Genomic DNA, 19,730 nt, shown 5'->3' on the forward strand with positions numbered 1-19,730 from the left:
ACTGGACACTGGTTCAAGTCCATCTGGTGGGATCTCCTCGGCCTCCTTGATCAAGAGGACAGATGACCCACCACCATTATAGGACATTTTGCGAGATGCTCATGATCCCTGGGAACTAATTGACCTAGGAGGGCAAGGAGCAAAAAGTGTCCTTTGTGAAAATGGGAATACTTTTTACAGGGCGACATTGAACATTTATTTTGTTTTGTTTTCTTCTACTTTTGATTTAAGATATGATCTCATTATGCAGCAGCTCTGGCTGTCCCTGAAATTGTATCATTTTGCCTCAGCTTTCCTAGTGTTGGGGTTACAGACATGTACCACTATGTTTACACGTTCTCTTAACAAATTATTTCAACTTCTAGTAGTGCCAATTCAAACAAAGAATGATCCAGGAATAATCAATATACCTGAGGCAGTAGGTATAGCTATGATTTATTTCTTGGACATATAATATTTTCATTTAATCATAAAAGTATATATGCAAATACACATACAGGGATTTGGCTTTAGAAATAAATGATTTTGATATGCATTAAAACTGAAAGATTTCAATATATTAGAGTCTCTTTAAGAGAAACACACAGAGTTCAAGTTCTATGACCTTCTGATGTAATGTGTGACGTGTTTTGTTATTTTTACTAGGAAACTTTGCATTTCACAGTTACACAAAGAACTCAAAGATCAAAGATGTTTTGTTTAAAATACTATCAATTTGTCCAGATATGTAAGTTAAGTGCAATATTTGCCCTTTAATATTAAGTGACACACGTTCAGTCAGAAATAGAAAACTGTCTGCACATTCTACTCTATTTGTCTGTATATATGATTGCATTAGATATTCTACTTGATTTCTTTAAAGGAAGTATATTTTCTTTAATAGAATAATATTGAAATAAGAAATCTAAATACCTAAGCAGGAAATGAAGAATAGCATAAGTAATATCTTAGTAATGATTTGTTATTTCATTCACTATGACATGTGCTCTTCTATTTATATCAGCAGACCTCTGGCATGGTGAGGAAATGTGAATACAGCCCTTTTCCTGCCTGTGGTACTCCATGAAAGCTCACTAAAGATACATCCAATCTCTCTGTTTTTCATGCGCCATCTCACTCTTCTGCCCCATCCAATATAAAATATTACAGTCGCAAGAACTGGATTATTGTCAAGATTATATGACAATGGAGAACCTCTGATTAGTAAGATTAATTTGGTAAAAGAAGCAGAAGCAGAATTCTTAGATGAAGTATCAAATTACCTCTGAGAAGACCAGATTAGCTTCTCATAAAGATTACTTACAAAGGATCCAGCATGAGGAAAGATTCTGCCTCTCACATGCAATAAAAATCTATATGCAATCGGGCAACTTGTAAAATTCTGAAGCACACAAGGAATTCAAATAAATGACCAAACAACTGACTGAAAATAGTTATTATGTTAACTACATACAGTTAGGGTTATCTGCCTAAACAACTAATTTTCTTAGAAGGGAAGAAGGAATAGCTTTAGGAGGCAACAGACCAAACGCTTACAGTTATATGTTAGTGTATATGTCATAGGGAAAGAAATCTGTGGGCTATCAGTGTTAAAAGAAATAATTAGAAGTGGACATAAGATATAGTTCATTGGTGGAGTATTTGCCAAAAATGCACAAGATCCTAAGTTTAACCCCTAACACCAAAAGAAATAATAATAATTAAAAGTGGTCTTTTGATTGGCATAAAGCATGAGACACAAAGAAAGAAAAGAGGGAAAACTATGTGCATGCAAGTCATATGGAATGTTCTTCCTCCTGGCTGAATCATGGTGGATTCATGTGTAGCCAAGGCAACAAGCACCCTAGTGGTGTGAGGAAAGAAAATATTATGAAGAAGAAAAGCAATTTAAAAGGAAGAAGACCAAACTTAAACACTGCTTTCCATGACTGAAAAACAGCGTTCCTGTGGGAAGACCTGCAAATTTGGGAAATGCTGGCTGCGTGTTCCCTGATTAACACACAGTCCCCAGAGTGACACTAACCCTTGGTATGCACTCAAATACTTACTGGATGAAGAAAGAAATGATGATCATCAGTAGATCTGGAATTTCTTTGATTGGAGGCAAGGATCTGAGGTTATCAGTTTTTAACATAAATAAATTAATAAACATTGTTTTAAATATCCATAAACATTTATAGCCAGAAATTCCTAAACAATATTGCAAACATTCCTATGAGAACTGAAATTTTTGAAGGATGGTATTAAATAGATAAGAAATCCTGTCACGGTTTTGATATGTGAAACAAATCACACTACTGTGTATAATTTGAGAGGATGATTTCTATCCTATTTATAGTATATCCCTTACATACAAGCCTCAGTAGGGTACCTGGCACCGAACTTTCTTTTAGCTTTTTACACAAAATGGAAAAGAATGTAGTGATACTGAAAGCAGAATTTTGAACTGCTGCTCTGAGTTCAATAGCTTTTCAGAGACCCAGTATCTTGGGTTTTGCTGTCAGCTATTTCACATATGAAAAAGTCTCCCTAATTGCCCTGTAATAAGTCAACTTGGATATTTAAAAGTCAATGTAATGTTACTAAAGAAAACAGATACTATTGTACAAATGATGTAATCCATAATGCAAAATCACATTTGCCATTACCAGGTACTGCAGCATCCACAAATGTCAACAGGGTTTTCTGTAAGGCCTGTAGTGTTGTGAGGGGGAAAGCTACACATCACAGAAAAGATTAACTTTGTTCAAAATGCAGCTTTACAAACACAATTTGTTCTTTGACACTTTATGAAAACTAAGCTTACCAGATACCTCATTATCATTCACAAAAAGATCAGGCTTACAGAGAAAAAAAACTGGTAAGGTTAATTTTAGTTATGGCAAATGTAAGTACCAATGGAACATCCAGATACAGAGCCTATGGAGAGATTCTAACACTGATTCTTAAGCTTTACAGCTTACTGACTCAGTTATTCCTAGAGTGTTAAATACACATGATGATGACAATATGTCACATAGATATCCTCCTCAGGTGTGCTAAAACCAAACTAAATTTGAGAGGCATGAAGGTAGTAGGCAGCAGGTGCATTAGTTTAGAACTGAAGAGATGTTGTCTGGAATGGAGATTCTGAGATGTTAGCATATAGGTGCTAGTGCCAACCGCATGAATGGGTTTCCACTCCCAGACATGGCGGGGCAACTGGTACAAGATTTGCTGTCTTGTCATAACAATTAGAAAACAGGACAATCTATATGAAGCAACTGTGTGTAGTCATAAATAATAGACATCACATTGCTATGACTGACCAAAGGGGCACAGCAAGATAAGCCCTATAGTTGCCAGAGCTTGCTATCTGAAAACATTTTCCCGATGGCAACATAAGAAATGGGAACTCAAGCTGAAGTATTGCTCAACTGAAGAGACAAAATAAAGTTCTGAGAAGCTGATATAGCTAGAAGTCCCAGGGCCTTGACTGGGGATGTTACCTTAGTGGTAGGACACATGTACAAGGCCTTGGTTCCATCCCTAGCACTACTACAACAACAAAGAATATTCAGGGCAGAGTACCAAAGAAGCTATGTAGAAAAAGCAGTGACAAAAATGTATCTAAAGATCCTCTTGAATTGGCTGCTAAATACAAAGCCTGAATAAACCTAGGGTGAAAGTCCACAGCCTGAGAAAATTTATCGGGGAACTTTAAACTGAGCAATGCCAAGAATCCAGAGCTGATAGATGTTGGAGGCTCTTTTTCTTTCAATGAGTCTCTCTCTCTCTCTCTCTCTCTCTCTCTCTCTCTCTCTCTCTCTGTGTGTGTGTGTGTGTGTGTATGTATGTGTGATGTGCTTTATGGACTTTGTATGTCTGTGTGTTCATGTGTGCATGAGTGCAGGTCCATGCATGCTACGGCCTGCATGTGGAGGTCAGAGAACAATCTTGGGTGTTGGTGTGTTGGTCCTCACCTTCCATTTCATTTGACGTAGGCTCTCTTCTCCACTGCTGCATGTAGCCAGACTAGCTGGTCCACAGTCTTCCAGGAATTCTGTCTCCACCTCTCATTTTGTCATAGGTACACTAGGATTACAGATATTCCCTACCTCATCTGGCTTCTACATTAGTTCTGGGGATCTAAACTCAGGTCCAAATACTTTCATGACAAGTGCTTTACCAGTTGGAGCCACCTCCCCAACCAACATTATGTTCTAAACAGAAAGAATGAAGAGACAAGAGTAGTCCAAGTCTTACTAACAGGTCTAAACAAGCCAGGAAAGGATACTGTATATCCAGCCTAACAAACATAACTTCAGTGGATAACTTCCAACGACAACAACAACAATAACGACAACAAAAAAACTGAGTGCCTTGGGTGGCTGAAGTTTAATAAATGTCTTGTGCAATGACCATCATTCAGCAGACTCTTGATCTCTATACTTTGGCCGTTTGTGACCTTTTGTGTTCCTGGCCCTCCGCTGCATGAAGGGGCTTCATTATTGAGAACTGAGAAATTGATTAGTGTCCTCTTATTTATCCCTGTTCTATGTTCCCTGTGCCTTAGGTGTAGAGGTCGCACAGTAGATGTGTCACTTAGGCCTGCAACCCAGTGGGCCTTAACAGGGATGACAGTGTATATGGGCTCTAGTGGTGGGGGGCCATGGGAGGGTGCCAGTGGGGGCAGGGGTATAAAGATGATTCAGATTGTTTGAGACACTCTGCATTAAATACACAAAAAATTCAATAAAAAATATATTAAAAAACCTGAATGCTCTTTTAGTCAATAAAAATGAGACACTTAGTAAGTCATGATAGGCAATATCCAATAAAGATAAGTAGGTATATATTTCTTAAAAGGCAAATGTAACCCATATCCAAGATAAACATTGCTCAGTAGAGGAAGAAGAAAAGAAGTACCAAGATAGAACTCTTGGAAACACCTAGACTTTTAAAAGGTAGGAGGATAGAAAGTATGCAGTAAGAGTCACTGATAATAGAGTAGCACAAAATGTTAGAAGAATGAGAAGAGTGTTGGATCATGGAAATCAACTAAGGAGAAAGTACCCAGACAAGAGAAAGTGTTCAACCAAGAGACTGAAGAGTGATCACTGCATTGGACAAGCACATGCATAATCATGGTCCAAGCCATGGCAGTGGAGAGGTGGGTGTAGAAACTGGATTTCCAAGGGCTTGAGGAAATGGTATGAGAGGAAAGATAGAACAACTATTTCTGTATTGCAAGATGGTCTCTGACTCAAGGTAGGCAAAATATGTGTGTTTTACCTCTGAAAATATTTCTTTAATATTATAGAGGCTGAGCATGTGCTACTTGGGAGGCTGAGGCAGGAAAATTGCTTGAACCCAGAAGTTTGAGACCAGTCTGAGTAACAGAACAATAGCACAACTCAAATTTAAAAAGTTCTTCAATTTTCCTGAGCAGTGTCTTCTTTCTCTTTTACTCACATTCATTTCGATATAAACTACTTTCAATAAAAATGCAAAAGTTGTTACCAAAAAAAGCATTCAGCAGCTTCTGAACCTGAATGTTGCTGCCCACAGTGCGGTACAACCCTTCTGTCTTGATCCCTAAGGAAAGAAAATCAAGTCATCTTTGTTAGCATAGCTTTCATCTTCCCCAGGGCATAGAAAGGAAGCTCTGGCATACTGGTGTTAATTTGCAGACAAGACAAGCTCCCCTTCTCTCTTCAAGGCCTCCAACCCTCCTCTATGAAAAAGGAATAGTCCTAAATCCTCATTCTGTATCTACAATCACTCAGCTTTCCATTGGATTGTATCAATCACCCATTCAATCTGAACAGAAGAGAACACATTCTATAATAAATACATGCATGTGCATCAATGGATGGAAGCAGGTAGCTGAGAATCTGCCATGTTGAAAAGGAACTGACATTTAAAAGATAGGGAGAAAAATATCAACTCTCTCATTGCCACAAGCAGTGATATAAAGGAGGAGAGGGTTGGAGTATGGCAAATGTGAAGCAATATGCCATTTTCTGCACTCAGAAAGGCTGAGCAGCATTTCAAAGATGAAAGACGATGGGCTCATATACTACAGACACCTGCATTTCAAATATCCTCAGAAGGAAACAAGGACATTTGATCAGTGGGAAAGTATGCTGGTTCTACATGTACCTGAGTTTAGCCTTGGCCCCATCAAGTTTTAATTGATATTAAATTGATATTAAAATGGTACTGTAGTGGAAGCTAAACTTTTGATCATTTGGGATGAAACCATGAGAACACTGCTTGAAAAACACCAGGTACACCAAATTATATTATAAATCATTTGATGATATTTTCTCTCCAAAAGAGATAGTCACAAATCATCCATATATGTTTGAATAATGAATTATATGGTGGTAACTGGTTTAGAATTTGCTGATATTTTATAAATCGTGTCTAGTATATGAGGTTTATAAAAAGTTGTCATCAGGGCTGGAGAGATGGCTCAGCAGTTAAGAACACTGGCTATTCTTACAGAAGACCCGGGTTTGAATACCAGCACCCATATGGCAGCTAATAACTGTCCTTAACTCCAGTCCCAGGGGATCCAAAAGCCTCTTCTGACCTCTGCAGGCATTGCATGACACGGGTGTACTTACCTACATGCAGGCAATACACGCATACACATAAAATAAAAATAATAAATAAAATTTAAATAAATAAATAAATAAAAAGTTGTCATCCTGAAGATGGATCCTGACCAATAGATAATAACATTCTCCTGTTAGAGAATTCTTCCAAGGATAAAGTTAAAGTGGACAAATTCAAACAATGTCAAGGTGATAGTTCAGATCTTACCTTTGGTCTCAATAATATTAATGCACTTCCTAACAAACTTGAACCCCACTTCATTCAGTTCCACTGTTTCAAAGAAAGGAAAGCAGAGTTAGCTCATACTGCAATAAAGCAGTTGCTGTTCAACATTCAATGGTCACAGTAAGGGGCTGCAGTAAGAGAACTGGGGCTGTAGGTGCTCATTCGCAATCACCCTTAGACTGAGAGTCCTTGCTCAGGGAATGTTTAGAATATCAATTCTTGTAACACAAAATGATACTATTCAGCCCTATTATATTACATCTGCCCTAGGGACAAGCAATATCAAATGTGAAATGCTACTGTGGAAATACACACAATTTCTATCACGTCTAGAACAAGAAGGAGATAATATATGTCTCTATATCACTACGACGATTCACACCATAAGCAGCAATGAAGTGGTTTCCCGTGTTTAATCAATACACGGTTAAAATAGGGTTAGATTTACATTTTATACAGAAGCATTCACATGTAGACTTGCAAGAACGGTACACATCAACAATAACAGCATTTAATGTTCCTAAGATAACTTTGAGTTTATAATGTCAGTACAGTAGAAGTTGGAATTACTTACTTTCTTCCTGTTTTGTTATAGGGCTGTGGTAGATCTACAAAGGAAGAGAAATAAAAAAGGCCTTGGTTATTGTGGTCCACTACAGGTAAATAGAGCCAACAGTATTAAACTCTGTTTCCTATATAGAACATCACACCATTTGAAACTCTAGTGCTATAATAACAAAGTAGGCTGAACAGGGTCATCTTTGCCCAGGTTCCTAGAAAACGCAATCCCCGAAAACTTTTCTGGATTTCACACAGTTTGCATAGCTAAAGCTGTGGCCAACTCACCTTAGACATTTACTGAGGCAAAGGTTGGGGCATTAAAGGAGTGGCTTTCTCAAGGACACTGAGATAATGAGCATTAATTGTAAAACAGTTAATGGATGTTTCTCTTTGGAAAGGCAGGAGGCCATCTGAAAGAGATTGGTGTATTTCACAGAGTCAGTGTCAAGTGTGTACTCTGGCAACTATGTAAGAGACCAGAATGGAGATTTGGGCCTCAGGAAATAAGTCCTATCATTCTATCAGAGTCTGCTTTAACAATCTCTCCTTTTTAAAAAAGAATTTCTTCATATGTGTGTATAGCCATGAATATTTCAGTAAGAGGCATTTCTGCATTGAGCAGCATTTGCTGTCACTTATAAACAAGAGCTTTGTGAAGTTCAGCCACTATCAAGTTGATGAGGCCCCATATGCAGTTGGACCTATATTTTAGCATCATTCTCCATAGAACGTCAAATATAACTTCGTATCTTCAAAAAGCTAAAAGGAGACCAAGTGCTGGAGGGGGTATAGACCGATTGCCTCCTAGCATCCTCCTAGAGAAACATCACAAGTATGGAAAGGTCAAGCATCAGTGTTCTAAGAAGTGAACCTTATACCATTTCTGAAACCTGCAAGTTTATGGGAATAACTTATAAAATGGACAGAATCTGGAGGAATGACTTTTAATTAACCTTATAACCAAAAAGATACAGCAAATTACCTCACTGAGGCATATGTTGTTGTGACCCGGGCACCAGACCTAGATTCCTCAGAAACTCAATTTGCTGCTCCCTCAAGATAGTGAATGAGCATGGGTATGCTTGAGAATTAACAAATCAAAGCACTAAAGGGCAGCATATCTTCAGTGAAAACAATGACGACTGAGAAGAAGTTTGACACTGTGTGAATGAGATGTTTTAGGCCTAGGGATGAAAGGGCAAGATTGTCTGATAAGAGAAGGGTAGATTCAAGCTTGTAGTTCCCCACAACTGATGCTGGAGAAATGGTTTTGAATTAAAGTATGGATGAGGTCTGACTCAGAAGTCCATTCTGGGAGACATCTGGAAAAACAGATGTCCTCTGAATACAGACTTACTCTTAAAAATTAAGAATCGGGCTATTTATTCAGTTATAACTTTAATGCGGCAAGGAAACACTGTACCTAGCTACTATGAACACAATCTGAGAGCTGTTTATTATTTTTTCATTTTTAAACTAAGTTTTTGTGGAAGAAAAAGGTGAATGCATGCCACAGCGCATGTGGAGGTCAGATCGTTTCTCTGCTTCCACAATGCAGGTCCCAGGAACTGAACTCAGGTCGTCGGTCTTGGTGGAAGGTGCCATCTTGCTGGCCCAGATTACTACTCTTTATTCCTCAAAGCACTGAGAACATAAAGAAAAACCTTCCTCTACAGGCTAGGTTTTTCCTCAAAGAGATCAAGGAAGTAAGGTTGTATTCAAATACTGCTGCATCCCAGTAGCTCTGCAGGTGTCCTTCAGACCATGGAAGAGCACCCAAAACTAATGCAGCACTTTAATGTTCTCAGGACAGCTTTTTACTTGATTCTGCCAAGCAATCCTGAAAGGTAGGTACAGCAAAAATCATTAAAGTCATTTCATTACGAAGAAGAAAACTAGGGGACAAGTAAAATCACTTAGTACAGTCATAACTATTTAAGGGAAAAATCAGGACCAATACCAGGTATTTGCAGTTCCGATATCATGAAGCTCATATTATTTCATATACCATTAAACAAACCCTACTTGAAACACTCTGAAGAGAGAATGGTTTTGAAGGATTTCTAACTGCCTAGATTTGTCTCTAGAGCTGGGATAATCTCTAACTCTTTAAAGGGATCACCTCTCTACCTGCCTAATGGTGATCTAAATGGAATATCATGGCAAGTCTATCTCCTCCCCCAGCTGAACTCTAACAGAGAACAAGCTAAGCTAGAAGCTTAAGAGATTTAAGGAAAGTATTTTGAATGACAGCTAAATGGAGGCTTACATACATGAAGATTATTTTCCGTCCCTCTACATGAACATGTCAATTTTATAATATGAAAAAGGCTTAATTTTCATTTTTAAGAATTTGTGGGCATAGCTACATAGTCTAACACTGAAGCAAAGAGTTTTGATGGAATCTGTGGAAGTAATCCTGGACAAGATCAATCTTAGACAAGTCCTTCATCTTCTCTAGAACTCAATTTCCATTAAACAAGAGTTATCAAAGTGACAATTCCTTCCAGCTCTAATATTTGGGATCTGAAGCACTTATGACCATGTCTGTACTGGCACCACTAGAGGGCACACACACACTGACCTATACTGTTGGGGTCTCCCCAGAGTCTGGGGTAACTTACAGGCTCTTTCCCATCCATGGCTTCCATCCATAGCCTTCTATTGGCTTCTGAAAGGGCCTGCAGAGTGATGGTTCCTGGCCTGAGGGAAAAAAATGACAAGCTTCAATCATAAAATTCACCTGATAAAACAGTATCTTGTGATCTAGGGTCATCCTCTTTTCCCTGGGAGGGGTCTTACTGAGTAGATTGAGATGGAAGGCCTACATGTTTTTTTACGTTTTTAAGCTCTTTTATCCAAAACAATAAAGGACAATTTGGACAGCAGAAAACTTTGGAAAATCTGACAGGCAGAGTATTATGTGGGTTGTATGCCCAGATCAGGCAAAGAATCAGGAATGTAAGACACCTCATAAGGAGGCACACCTAAAATAGTCCTGCTGTGCCTATGTCAAACAGGTACATTCTGTCACCTTCTCTTGGAATCCAGTCAGTTGGTCTGGTGGTTTAGGGATGAGCTTGTACAACACAGGTGCATTTATCTGTCAGGAAAAATGGCTTTGCTCCTTTTGCCACCTAAGATGTCCAAGAAGCATTTCTAGCTGGCAAGAAATCAGCCAACATGCAGACTGGCACAGAGAAAAGGCCCTTTGGCTGACAAGCACTCTACAGAGTAAGACCAGCAACTAATATTTATTAAATGCTGACTAGATGATACGTTTTTTCTCTGAAAGTTTTTACATGTACTAACTCATTTAATCTATCCAAGAAGCCTATGTAGTAGCTACCAGAGTCATCATCCCTATTTCATACAAAGGAAAACATTCACAGAAAGTTTACATAAGGGGGACTGGAGATGGCTCAGTGGTTAAGAACACTGGTTGTTCTTGCAGAAGACCCGGGTTCGAATCCCAGCACCCACATGGCAGCTAACAACTGTCCGTAACTCCAGTCCCAGGGGATCCGACAGCGTCTTCTGACCTCCGTGGGCATTGCACGACATGGGTGCATTTACCTGCATGCAGGCAATACACACATACATATAAAATAAAAATAATAAATAAAAAATCCTGCATGTAAGTAGTGTATTGCAACTAATAAATTTTTTGATGAGACATGTAAGTCTGACAATAAAATAAAAATAATAAAATTTTTTAAAAGTTTAAAAAAAGAGAAAGTTTACATAGGTAACACATCAGGAGTGGTAGAAGGAGTTAATTCCAGAAGCCTACACCAACTCCATCATTCTTTTCTTTAATCTTTTGGAAATAATATTAAGTAGTGGATAATCATTGTATAAAGTGATGGGTTTCATTAGAATATTTGCATGTAGGCATCCAATGTACTTCAGCAGCCATGTTCTCAATCACTGCACTACAAGGCGTCTTGTCTATAGCAAACGGATTCAGAAGCAATTTTATTCAATTTACTTATAGGCTCCCTTCTATGTCTAAAAATTGCTCCTACCCTCTGCTGCCCAAAAAAACTTATGTATTGAAATGTAGTCACCAAATGTAGTCATATATTAAGAAGTGGAATCTTTGACTAAGCCACATGGCTCCTTTATGAAAAGGTATGGAGTGAGTTCATCCTTTTCTATCCCTCTTCCATGTGCAAACAAGAAATATGTTCTTTCTGGAGGATGAAGAAATAAGGCACTGTCTTGGAAGCAGTGATTACCAGACTCCAAACCTGCCAGCATCATCATCTTCAACTTCCAACTTCTAAAAATGTAAGAAATCGATTTCTGTTGCTTATGAATTAGCCAGTCTCAAGTATTATGCAACACAAATAGACTAAGACACTGTCCATATCAAGAGATACCCTAGGTTAACATCCTCACTATAAGCTTTTTTAGATGTCCACAACCAAACTGAAAGTTTGAGGCTGACCGTACTCCCTCAGGCAAGGACTCTTGCTGCATTCTCTGGCTAGTTTCATCATTATGAGAATCTTGGCCCTCGCTTTTATAACATCTGTCTCACAACTGCAGAAAGTAAGTGCAATGACAGGAGAATTCAGAGATACCAGGTTCTCACTAGGCCTCTTGGGACCTCCACTTCTTTATCTCTATGGGTGCTGGAACATAACGCTCTGGGAAGTACTTTCCAGTGCCGAAATCAGGGGAATCCTGTTAGACTTGTCTGCTTCATTAAAATATCCCTTGCACAGCAAGTCAAATGACCTTTAAGACAAAATTAACTGAAAGCCAGTTCTTGGCTCTAGAAACTGGATTCTTTCAAAAACATTTTTCTCTAAAAAATAGCTATCCTTTGGGATAGATCTTGTGTGACTGAAAGTCTAGCCATTTGGGTAGTGATGGTTATCTAACTGAATCTCAAGCCAAAAAGAAGGTGAACAAACAAATGAACAGTAAATAGATATAAAAACAGCCACTGTGGGACAGATAAGAAGACCCTCATGGAACTCAGCCTCTCTAGCTGTTGGTCCTCTTTTGAACTCATAGACAGGCTGGAAGGATAAATAAGTGGCTCTTTAAGAAGAATTTGGAGACTCTTTAGTGCTACAGAGCGTCAAACTCAATTAAAGAATATTATTAAGGACAGGATAAGAGAATGGGAATGACATTTAAGTTCTAGACCAGACTCCTCCACTGAGTATCTTTATGACATGAAACAAATTACTTGCCCTCCTTGAAGTCCCACTTGCCCACCTGGAACCAACAGTGAATGTATGAAACACACTCAGTAATGTGTAGTGGTTAAGAAGGTGGCTAGAGATTCAAACACCTGGACTTTAACCCTGGATCTACCATTTAGTACCCATGTAACTGAAGTTGGTTAACACTCTCTGCCTCCTCATCTCACTTTGTGAATGTGAAAGGTAATAGGAACCCTTACTCTATGAACTCTAGTGAAGACTGAAGAAAATCATACACTTAAAGAGCCCTTTAAGAACAGGACCTGGCATGCTGGTGGTACTGGGCAAGTGACAGCACTTGCTGCTGTTATTAAGACTCTTCAAACTCAGTGTGATTTGAGCCCATAATATCAAATACTAGTAGAAGCATTAATTTTTTTTAATGTTACCTCTCTTCCTAAATTAGGAAAAAATGGATTAAGAGACCTTTGCTAGTTACTCCAGAGAACATGAGTACAAGCGTGAGATGCCTGCTGGGAAGGCTGACTTTGCCTTAGATCAAATGGGTTAGCTAGGAAAAGAGGTGTCACATAAGTCACAATGTGCCACATGCAGAGGTGTGTCAGCATCTGGTCATTATTCTACAACTTCTCTATTCTGTAGTATCTTGCTCTTTTTTGGATAATGAATTAACAAAACAATGAAATAGCAAAGGAGCTTGCTGTAGGGACCTACAAAGCAGGGTTTCAGCTCTGGCTAAGCACTTATGTGATTATCTATGGTTGAGCAAAAGTTTAATTTATGTGCATGAGTGTATTGCCTGCGTGTATGCAACTGCACCTGTGTCATTCAATGCCCCATGGACATCAAAAGAGGACTTCAGATCCTCCAGAACTGGACTTAAGGAAGGCATTAGGCACTATGTGGATTCTGAGAATGGAACCTGAGTCCTGTGGAAGAGCAGCCAGTGCTCTTAACTGCTGAGCCATATCTCCAGCCCCAGTGACATAATGGTTTTTACAGTACACAAAATACAGTAACTAAAATCACAGGAAAATCATAACTTTAGTTCCTGTGTTCTATTCTCAAAATTCCTCAGAATTCTGGAGAAGAAAAATAGAAAAACAAAACAAAACAAACTACCAAATTTACTACCTACCATGATGATAGCACATTCTGCAAGAAATATCAAAATAAAGCAATCCCCATCACTCATCTCAGAGCCAAACTGTTTGCAACTGCTCTGAGTTGGAGATATTATTTACAACTAGATGCAAATTTAAGCTAAGATAAGAATCAGATGTGGAAGTTTTAATCACTCTTAAGTACCTTGCTGCTGTGGAACCAGAAATGCTAAAAGTTCATATAGGGAAGTCAGAGCCCATGATCATTTTCCCCTTTTCCTACAGGGCCTGATGCTATCAGAAAAAATGAGTCGCATGGTTATTGGTAACAATGTTTATTATTGCAATCCTTTTGATTAGAATCATGCACATTTAACAAAGAATTCACATAAATCCACAAAGCAAAATTATGAGGGTCCAGTAATAATATCCCCAATTTAAATGGAGGAATAGGCTAATAGTTATGCATTCTTAGATAGGAAAATGCCTTAATGTCTTAGTCTATCTAATCTTTTTTTATCCTAGTCACTAATGACTTTTTCTATATTATACTTTATCCTTTATGTTCCTTTCTAGCAATCTGACCACTTTACTAAATTTTAATTTATCACTCAGTGCCTGATATGTAGAAATAACAGATTAAAATAAAATAGGAAAGCACAATTTTTCACTGACTTTTGCATCAACCTCTCAACCAGAAATCATGCCCTTCTCCAAAATAATGCTAAATTATCTGATTTTAAAGAATAAAGGTCAAGTTCTCCCCCACTTAAACTGTTTAGGTTCTGGGGGAGAAAAAGAACGCATTGGAGAAAAACAGCACAACAAAGGCCCAAATTTGCAAGCACTAGCTCTAATATTTTGTTTAATGAAGTATTTCATATCACATAAATATTTTCAAAGTAGGAAAATTTGCATCATTTTATATCGAGTGGGGGAAAACTCCCCAATAATACCTTTATGTCTGCTTTCCTTAAAAATAGGAAAAAAAAGTTTGTCAATCCACTTGTTCTTTTATGTTATACTAAGAGATGCTTTAAAAATAAATTCATGGTTAATGGTTGTTAGACTGTCAGTTCTGCAGCATTGTGAAAAAAAGTTTCAGCATACATGACAGCAAATTAAATCCTAGGAGAGAATTACTCTGCCCAGAGCAAGTGAGACAAATGTGATTGAACCATGCACAGAAAAAAAATCAACTTTGGGCCAAGTCCAACAGGGACCCTGGTGAAGGGCAGACTGATGGGCCAGGACAACGCTGACCTACATAGGTTTGCTCATTCTCATTCAACAAACAATGAGAGAGGAAAACAAAAGCCCCACCCAGGCTCCGAATCTGCCATAAGGAAACTGTCAATTCACAGGGTCACAACTTACCTTTCAATAGTTTCTATGTCAAAACAGAACCTCTTGTCAATAGACTCTGTCTTCCTTCTTACGCAGTACTTCAAAGTTAAGTCCAAGGGTCCCTGATATGAAAGAAGTAACAACAGGTGATTATTTTAATGCACAGACGTTTCTGTCTCCTGCAGTCTTCTCAGCCTCACTTGGACACTGTCTACCAAGACATCAGGAGCAATGTGAGAACCTTGGTCCTTCAAACAGTACTTGCAGTAAGGTGACAGGTGGTTTCTCTCTGTTCCAAGCATCAATGACCAGGACCAGGAGAATATGCCTAGAATATACCAGTACCCTTCCCAAGCATGGCAGATTCGACAGAAAGCTCAATACACATCACCTAAGGCAGCACAGGAGAAATGGACTGCTCCAATGGCATTAAGCATACATAATAAAATTTTCATGATGCCTCTGGGTAGCGAAACTACAACTGTGTAAATGGCAATCTGAAACTGCCCTTAGAATGTCTGAGAGAAGCTGTGTGCAGAAGCTTCCAACTGGCTGTGGCAGTGCATGCCTATAATTCCAGCACTTGGGAGGCAAGGGCAGGAGGATCATTGTAAGTTTGAGGCCACAGTGACCTACATAGTGAGTTTCAGGCTAGTCAGGGGCTACGTAGCAAGAGTCTGTTTCTATAAACAATGAGAGAGAAAGAGACAGAGAGGCCTTCATTAAAGTGGCAGATAAAGGTGGGAAGCCAGGGGGCTGGAGAGATGGCTCAGTGGTTAAAGACACTGGTTGTTCTTGCAGAAGACCCAGGTTCGAATCCCAGCACGCACATGGCAGCTAACAACTGTCCGTAACTCCAGTTCCAGGGGATCAGGCAGCTTCTTCTGTCCTCCACGGGTATTGCACAACACGGGTGCACTTACCTACATGCAGGCAATGCATGAATACACATAAAATAAACATAATAAATAAAATTTTTTAAAAAGGTGGAAAGGCAAAAAGGCAGGCTTTTGTGGACTCCACCTTCAGACTCTGGAGGATGACAAAAATGACAAAAGCAGTCTCCAAAAATAGGACAAAAGTGGGGGAAATAGTCATTTGGTATTTGATACATGTAGGATATTGTATCTCATCATAGTCCTGTGGGGAATAAATCCACCATAGCCCAGGGTGGTCACAGAAAAAGTGCCTGCTTTCCCATTGTCTGTCTCTCCCATATGATTGAAACAAAGACACTGTGGCACCAGAAAGAGATATTGCATTTATTTAACATTTACAATGAGCCACATATTATGCAAGGTGCTTTTATTACTTGGTAATGTACTATGAGCTGTAGTTTTTTTGAAACACAGTCTCCCTTTAGCCCCACCTGGTCTGAAACTCATTATGTAGATCACACTTGTCTCAATCTTACAGAGATACACCTGCCTCTGCCTCCAGAGCACTGAGATTAAAGGCGTGTACCATCACACCCGGCTATCTGTAACATTTTTAAACCAAACTTTCCTCACTCTAACCCTTAGACAGAAGTGAATTTCAGAGAGGTAAAAATGGCTTAATGTCACTAAAGTTGGTAAAGTCCAAGTAGTACTAAACTAAGAAGCTTAAAATCTGTTGTTTTAATTATGCCATTTACTAGCTATGTCACCATGGTAAATCCATTTTCCTTCTGAGTGGTAACTTCACAATTTCTTAAATAACAATAGCATGATTGGCCTACTGTCTCAAATTCCGAAACACTACTTAAGCTCCAGGTGTGTAGCTAGAAACTATATCATCCAAATCAATAGTATGACCAAATGCCAGTTTATTCAATGCCAAAAAGTAAACAGATTTAAACCAGGTTCAAGCATAGGGGTATAGGTACACTTGTAATTCCAACACTCAGAACTTGAGTGAAGAAGTTAACAAGTCTGAGGCCAGCCTGGATTACACAGTGAAATACTGTCTCAAAATTTAAAAGAGTCACATAAAATTATAATAAATATATAAATAAGTCTAGCTTATGATATTTGTGGCTATCTGGTGCTTCCCTCTCATTGCATATTTGGCCTCTGAGACAAATCTTTTGCTATTCTGCTATAAAAACTCAACCCTGTATTAATCTTTAATACGCCTTTCTTATCTCAACACTTGGGATGTCTTTCAAGGTGAATGAGAGAGCCATGTAGTCACCTTCCTTCTTTAGACTTTTGCCCCATTCAGCATCATCAGTACAGTAGCCCCACCCACTGTCCCAACCCCATCTCCAGCGACCACTAAATGTTTTATGTCCCACTGGTGCAAAATACTTCATACACACAAACCGTGCTCTTTAATGACTCCATGGTTTTGCATATACAGTTCACTCCACCCAATTGACTCAGTGCTCTTGGTCTGGTTAGACTGCTACCTGTTTTGTAATGCACACAACTTTTCCCTCAACCCCACGTATTACCTAATGTATGCTTTGTACCTAATATGAAAACGTCCTGTTTTCATGTCTGATTCCCTTGCTTGACTAAGAAATTCTCAAGGATGTTGTCTTATTCATCTTTATATCTCTGTTCCAGAGTAAGTAGGTCTCAGTAAAAATTTATTGACTCAATCATCATCCTTTTCACTTTTCTGAGAAGGAAGTTGGGCCTGAGTAACATTAAATAATTTACTCAAGACCAAAAAACAAGTATATCATGGAATGAGGATTTCAACCCAGTCCTTCATTCGATTGTACTTTATTTTGTATGTGTGTATGTGGCGGGTAAAACATGCTACAGCAACAGGTGTGGCAGTCAGAGGGCAACTTAAGAGTTTGAACTCAGACTGTTAGACTCAGCAGCAAGCTCCTTTACCTGGTGAGCCATCTTACTGGTTCCATAAACCCAGTTCATTAGACTCAAATCCAGCACTCTGTCTTTTTGTAATTTCTAACAGGAAAGGATAAAGGATGAAACTCTAGGTAACCAGTAAACTGAGTATTATAACACAAATGAGATTTTACAGTTTGAGCTACTAGGGGACACTGGTAACTGTCCCAGCAAGAAAAAGAGCCAATCTCTCTCCAAATTGAGTTTATGATATCTATTCTACGGTGCTTCAGGGAGATGAAATAAGGCACATGGTCTAGCTCAGTGCTGAGCAAACAACTGGCATTTGGGAAAAAGGAGTTTTTATAAGTGCTACTATTATTATTATCACAATATCATTTATTTGTATTATTTATATTTCAGAAACATGAACTACTACTAGGAACTCAGTCAGAGGACTGAAAAGAAGAAATTATTTCCAAATACAATTTGGATAAATTCAAATAACTGCTTCTACCCAATCAATACCTTGCAAATGGGGAACCAAGTTCCTCTTTCCATCCCATTAAGGATTCCACATTACAATTGCTTAGACTGACATGACTGCAGTTTTGCAAGCAGCCACTCAATGAAAAGGGAAGAAGGGAAGGCAAACTAAGGGAAGACTTGCGCTAGTATAAGTGTAAGAAAGTGGTGTCTGCTGTGTTTGTCCTTGGAAAAATGCTCTTTTGAGCAGAAAGGAAAAAGTCTAAGAGATATTACTATTTATGAGAAGAAAGTTAATTTCCAGACTCTGTAAAATAATTTGTGCAAAATAAGTAAAAGAAATAGATACTGGGAAAGTAGCTCAGTTTGAAGTAGCACACACCAAGTCCAGGGTTTCATCCTTAGCTCTGCAAGAACCAGGCATGGTGACACATACTTGTAATCCATAGGACTCAGGCCATAGAGGCAGGAGGATCAGAAGCTCAAGGTCATCTTTAATGACACAGCAAGCTCGAAGACAGCTTAAAGATATTTTAATGTGGGTATAGGTGGTTGTAACATAAGGCACCAAGTATCTGTGTTTAATAAAGACATTTTGGAAATTAATTCATATGTTTAAAACTCATTACTTAAAATAATTATCCACATTTGACTATTTTCTTTGCAAAATGAACACCAAAATGTAATAAAAAACAAGCTGAATCTTAAAAGCATCTTCATAGGGCCTAATAGAAGGAGCTGGCTATGGTAGTACACACCTGTAATCCAAGAATTCAAGATGCCAAGGCAGGAGACTTGCTGTGAGATCAAGGTAAGCCTGAGCTCCACAGTGAGTTCCAGCTAGCCCAGGTCACAGAGCAAGGCTCTTTTCTCAAAAACCAAAAGAAAAGCAATGATGGGCCTGAATTGGTTGAGGCCCAAGCAAACTTAGGCCAAAAAGAGCACATAAAATCATGGCTTTTGTATGAGAATGATGGAGTTGATTATTTGATAAAGTCAACATTTATTCTTTTCTGAGATGCAATCTCAAAAAAGTAGCACTCATAAGAACGAACCTGCTTAGCACCTGGTTTCTGCTCCATGGGCATCATGGTGAGTGTCTTGGTCTCTTTCTCATAGCGGCAGTAGTATTTCACCCAGGATATCCCCAAAGCCCCTACAAAGACAGGCAAAAGTGAGTTAGCAGAATTCTTCGCCTCCCTAAAATAGAAGCTATTTACTGATTGCTTTTCTTTTTTTCTCTCCAGTCACAGACATGAACCCACGGCCTCCTATATTTCAGGCAGATCCCCAAGCCTATTGCTTACTTTGGGTTTGGAATAGCACACCTGAACTTAATCTGAGGTCTGGTCTGAGCCTCAGTGTTCTCAAGTGTAAAATGAGAATTAGGTAGAAGATTAAATGGCATAAGGTTTTCAAAGCACTGAACATGG

At 38.7% G+C, this 19,730-nt stretch overlaps 1 protein-coding gene across 1 annotated transcript in view; it reads right to left on the reverse strand.

The window, feature by feature from the left end:
- The window catches only part of Ophn1 (oligophrenin 1), a 417,268-nt gene that overhangs the window by 166,241 nt on the left and 231,297 nt on the right, over window positions 1-19,730 (reverse strand). Inside the window, exons 10-15 of the mRNA XM_008844367.3 lie at window positions 19,353-19,453; window positions 15,056-15,147; window positions 10,017-10,095; window positions 7,406-7,439; window positions 6,814-6,876; window positions 5,503-5,577 (exon numbers count right to left, since the gene is read on the reverse strand). Coding sequence (XP_008842589.1) covers window positions 5,503-5,577; window positions 6,814-6,876; window positions 7,406-7,439; window positions 10,017-10,095; window positions 15,056-15,147; window positions 19,353-19,453 — 444 coding nt within the window. The remainder of the gene's footprint in view (window positions 1-5,502; window positions 5,578-6,813; window positions 6,877-7,405; window positions 7,440-10,016; window positions 10,096-15,055; window positions 15,148-19,352; window positions 19,454-19,730) is intronic.

The sequence above is a fragment of the Nannospalax galili genome, unplaced genomic scaffold (assembly GCF_000622305.1).
Source record: "Nannospalax galili isolate Female #2095 unplaced genomic scaffold, S.galili_v1.0 scaffold280, whole genome shotgun sequence".
NCBI lineage: Eukaryota > Metazoa > Chordata > Mammalia > Rodentia > Spalacidae > Nannospalax > Nannospalax galili.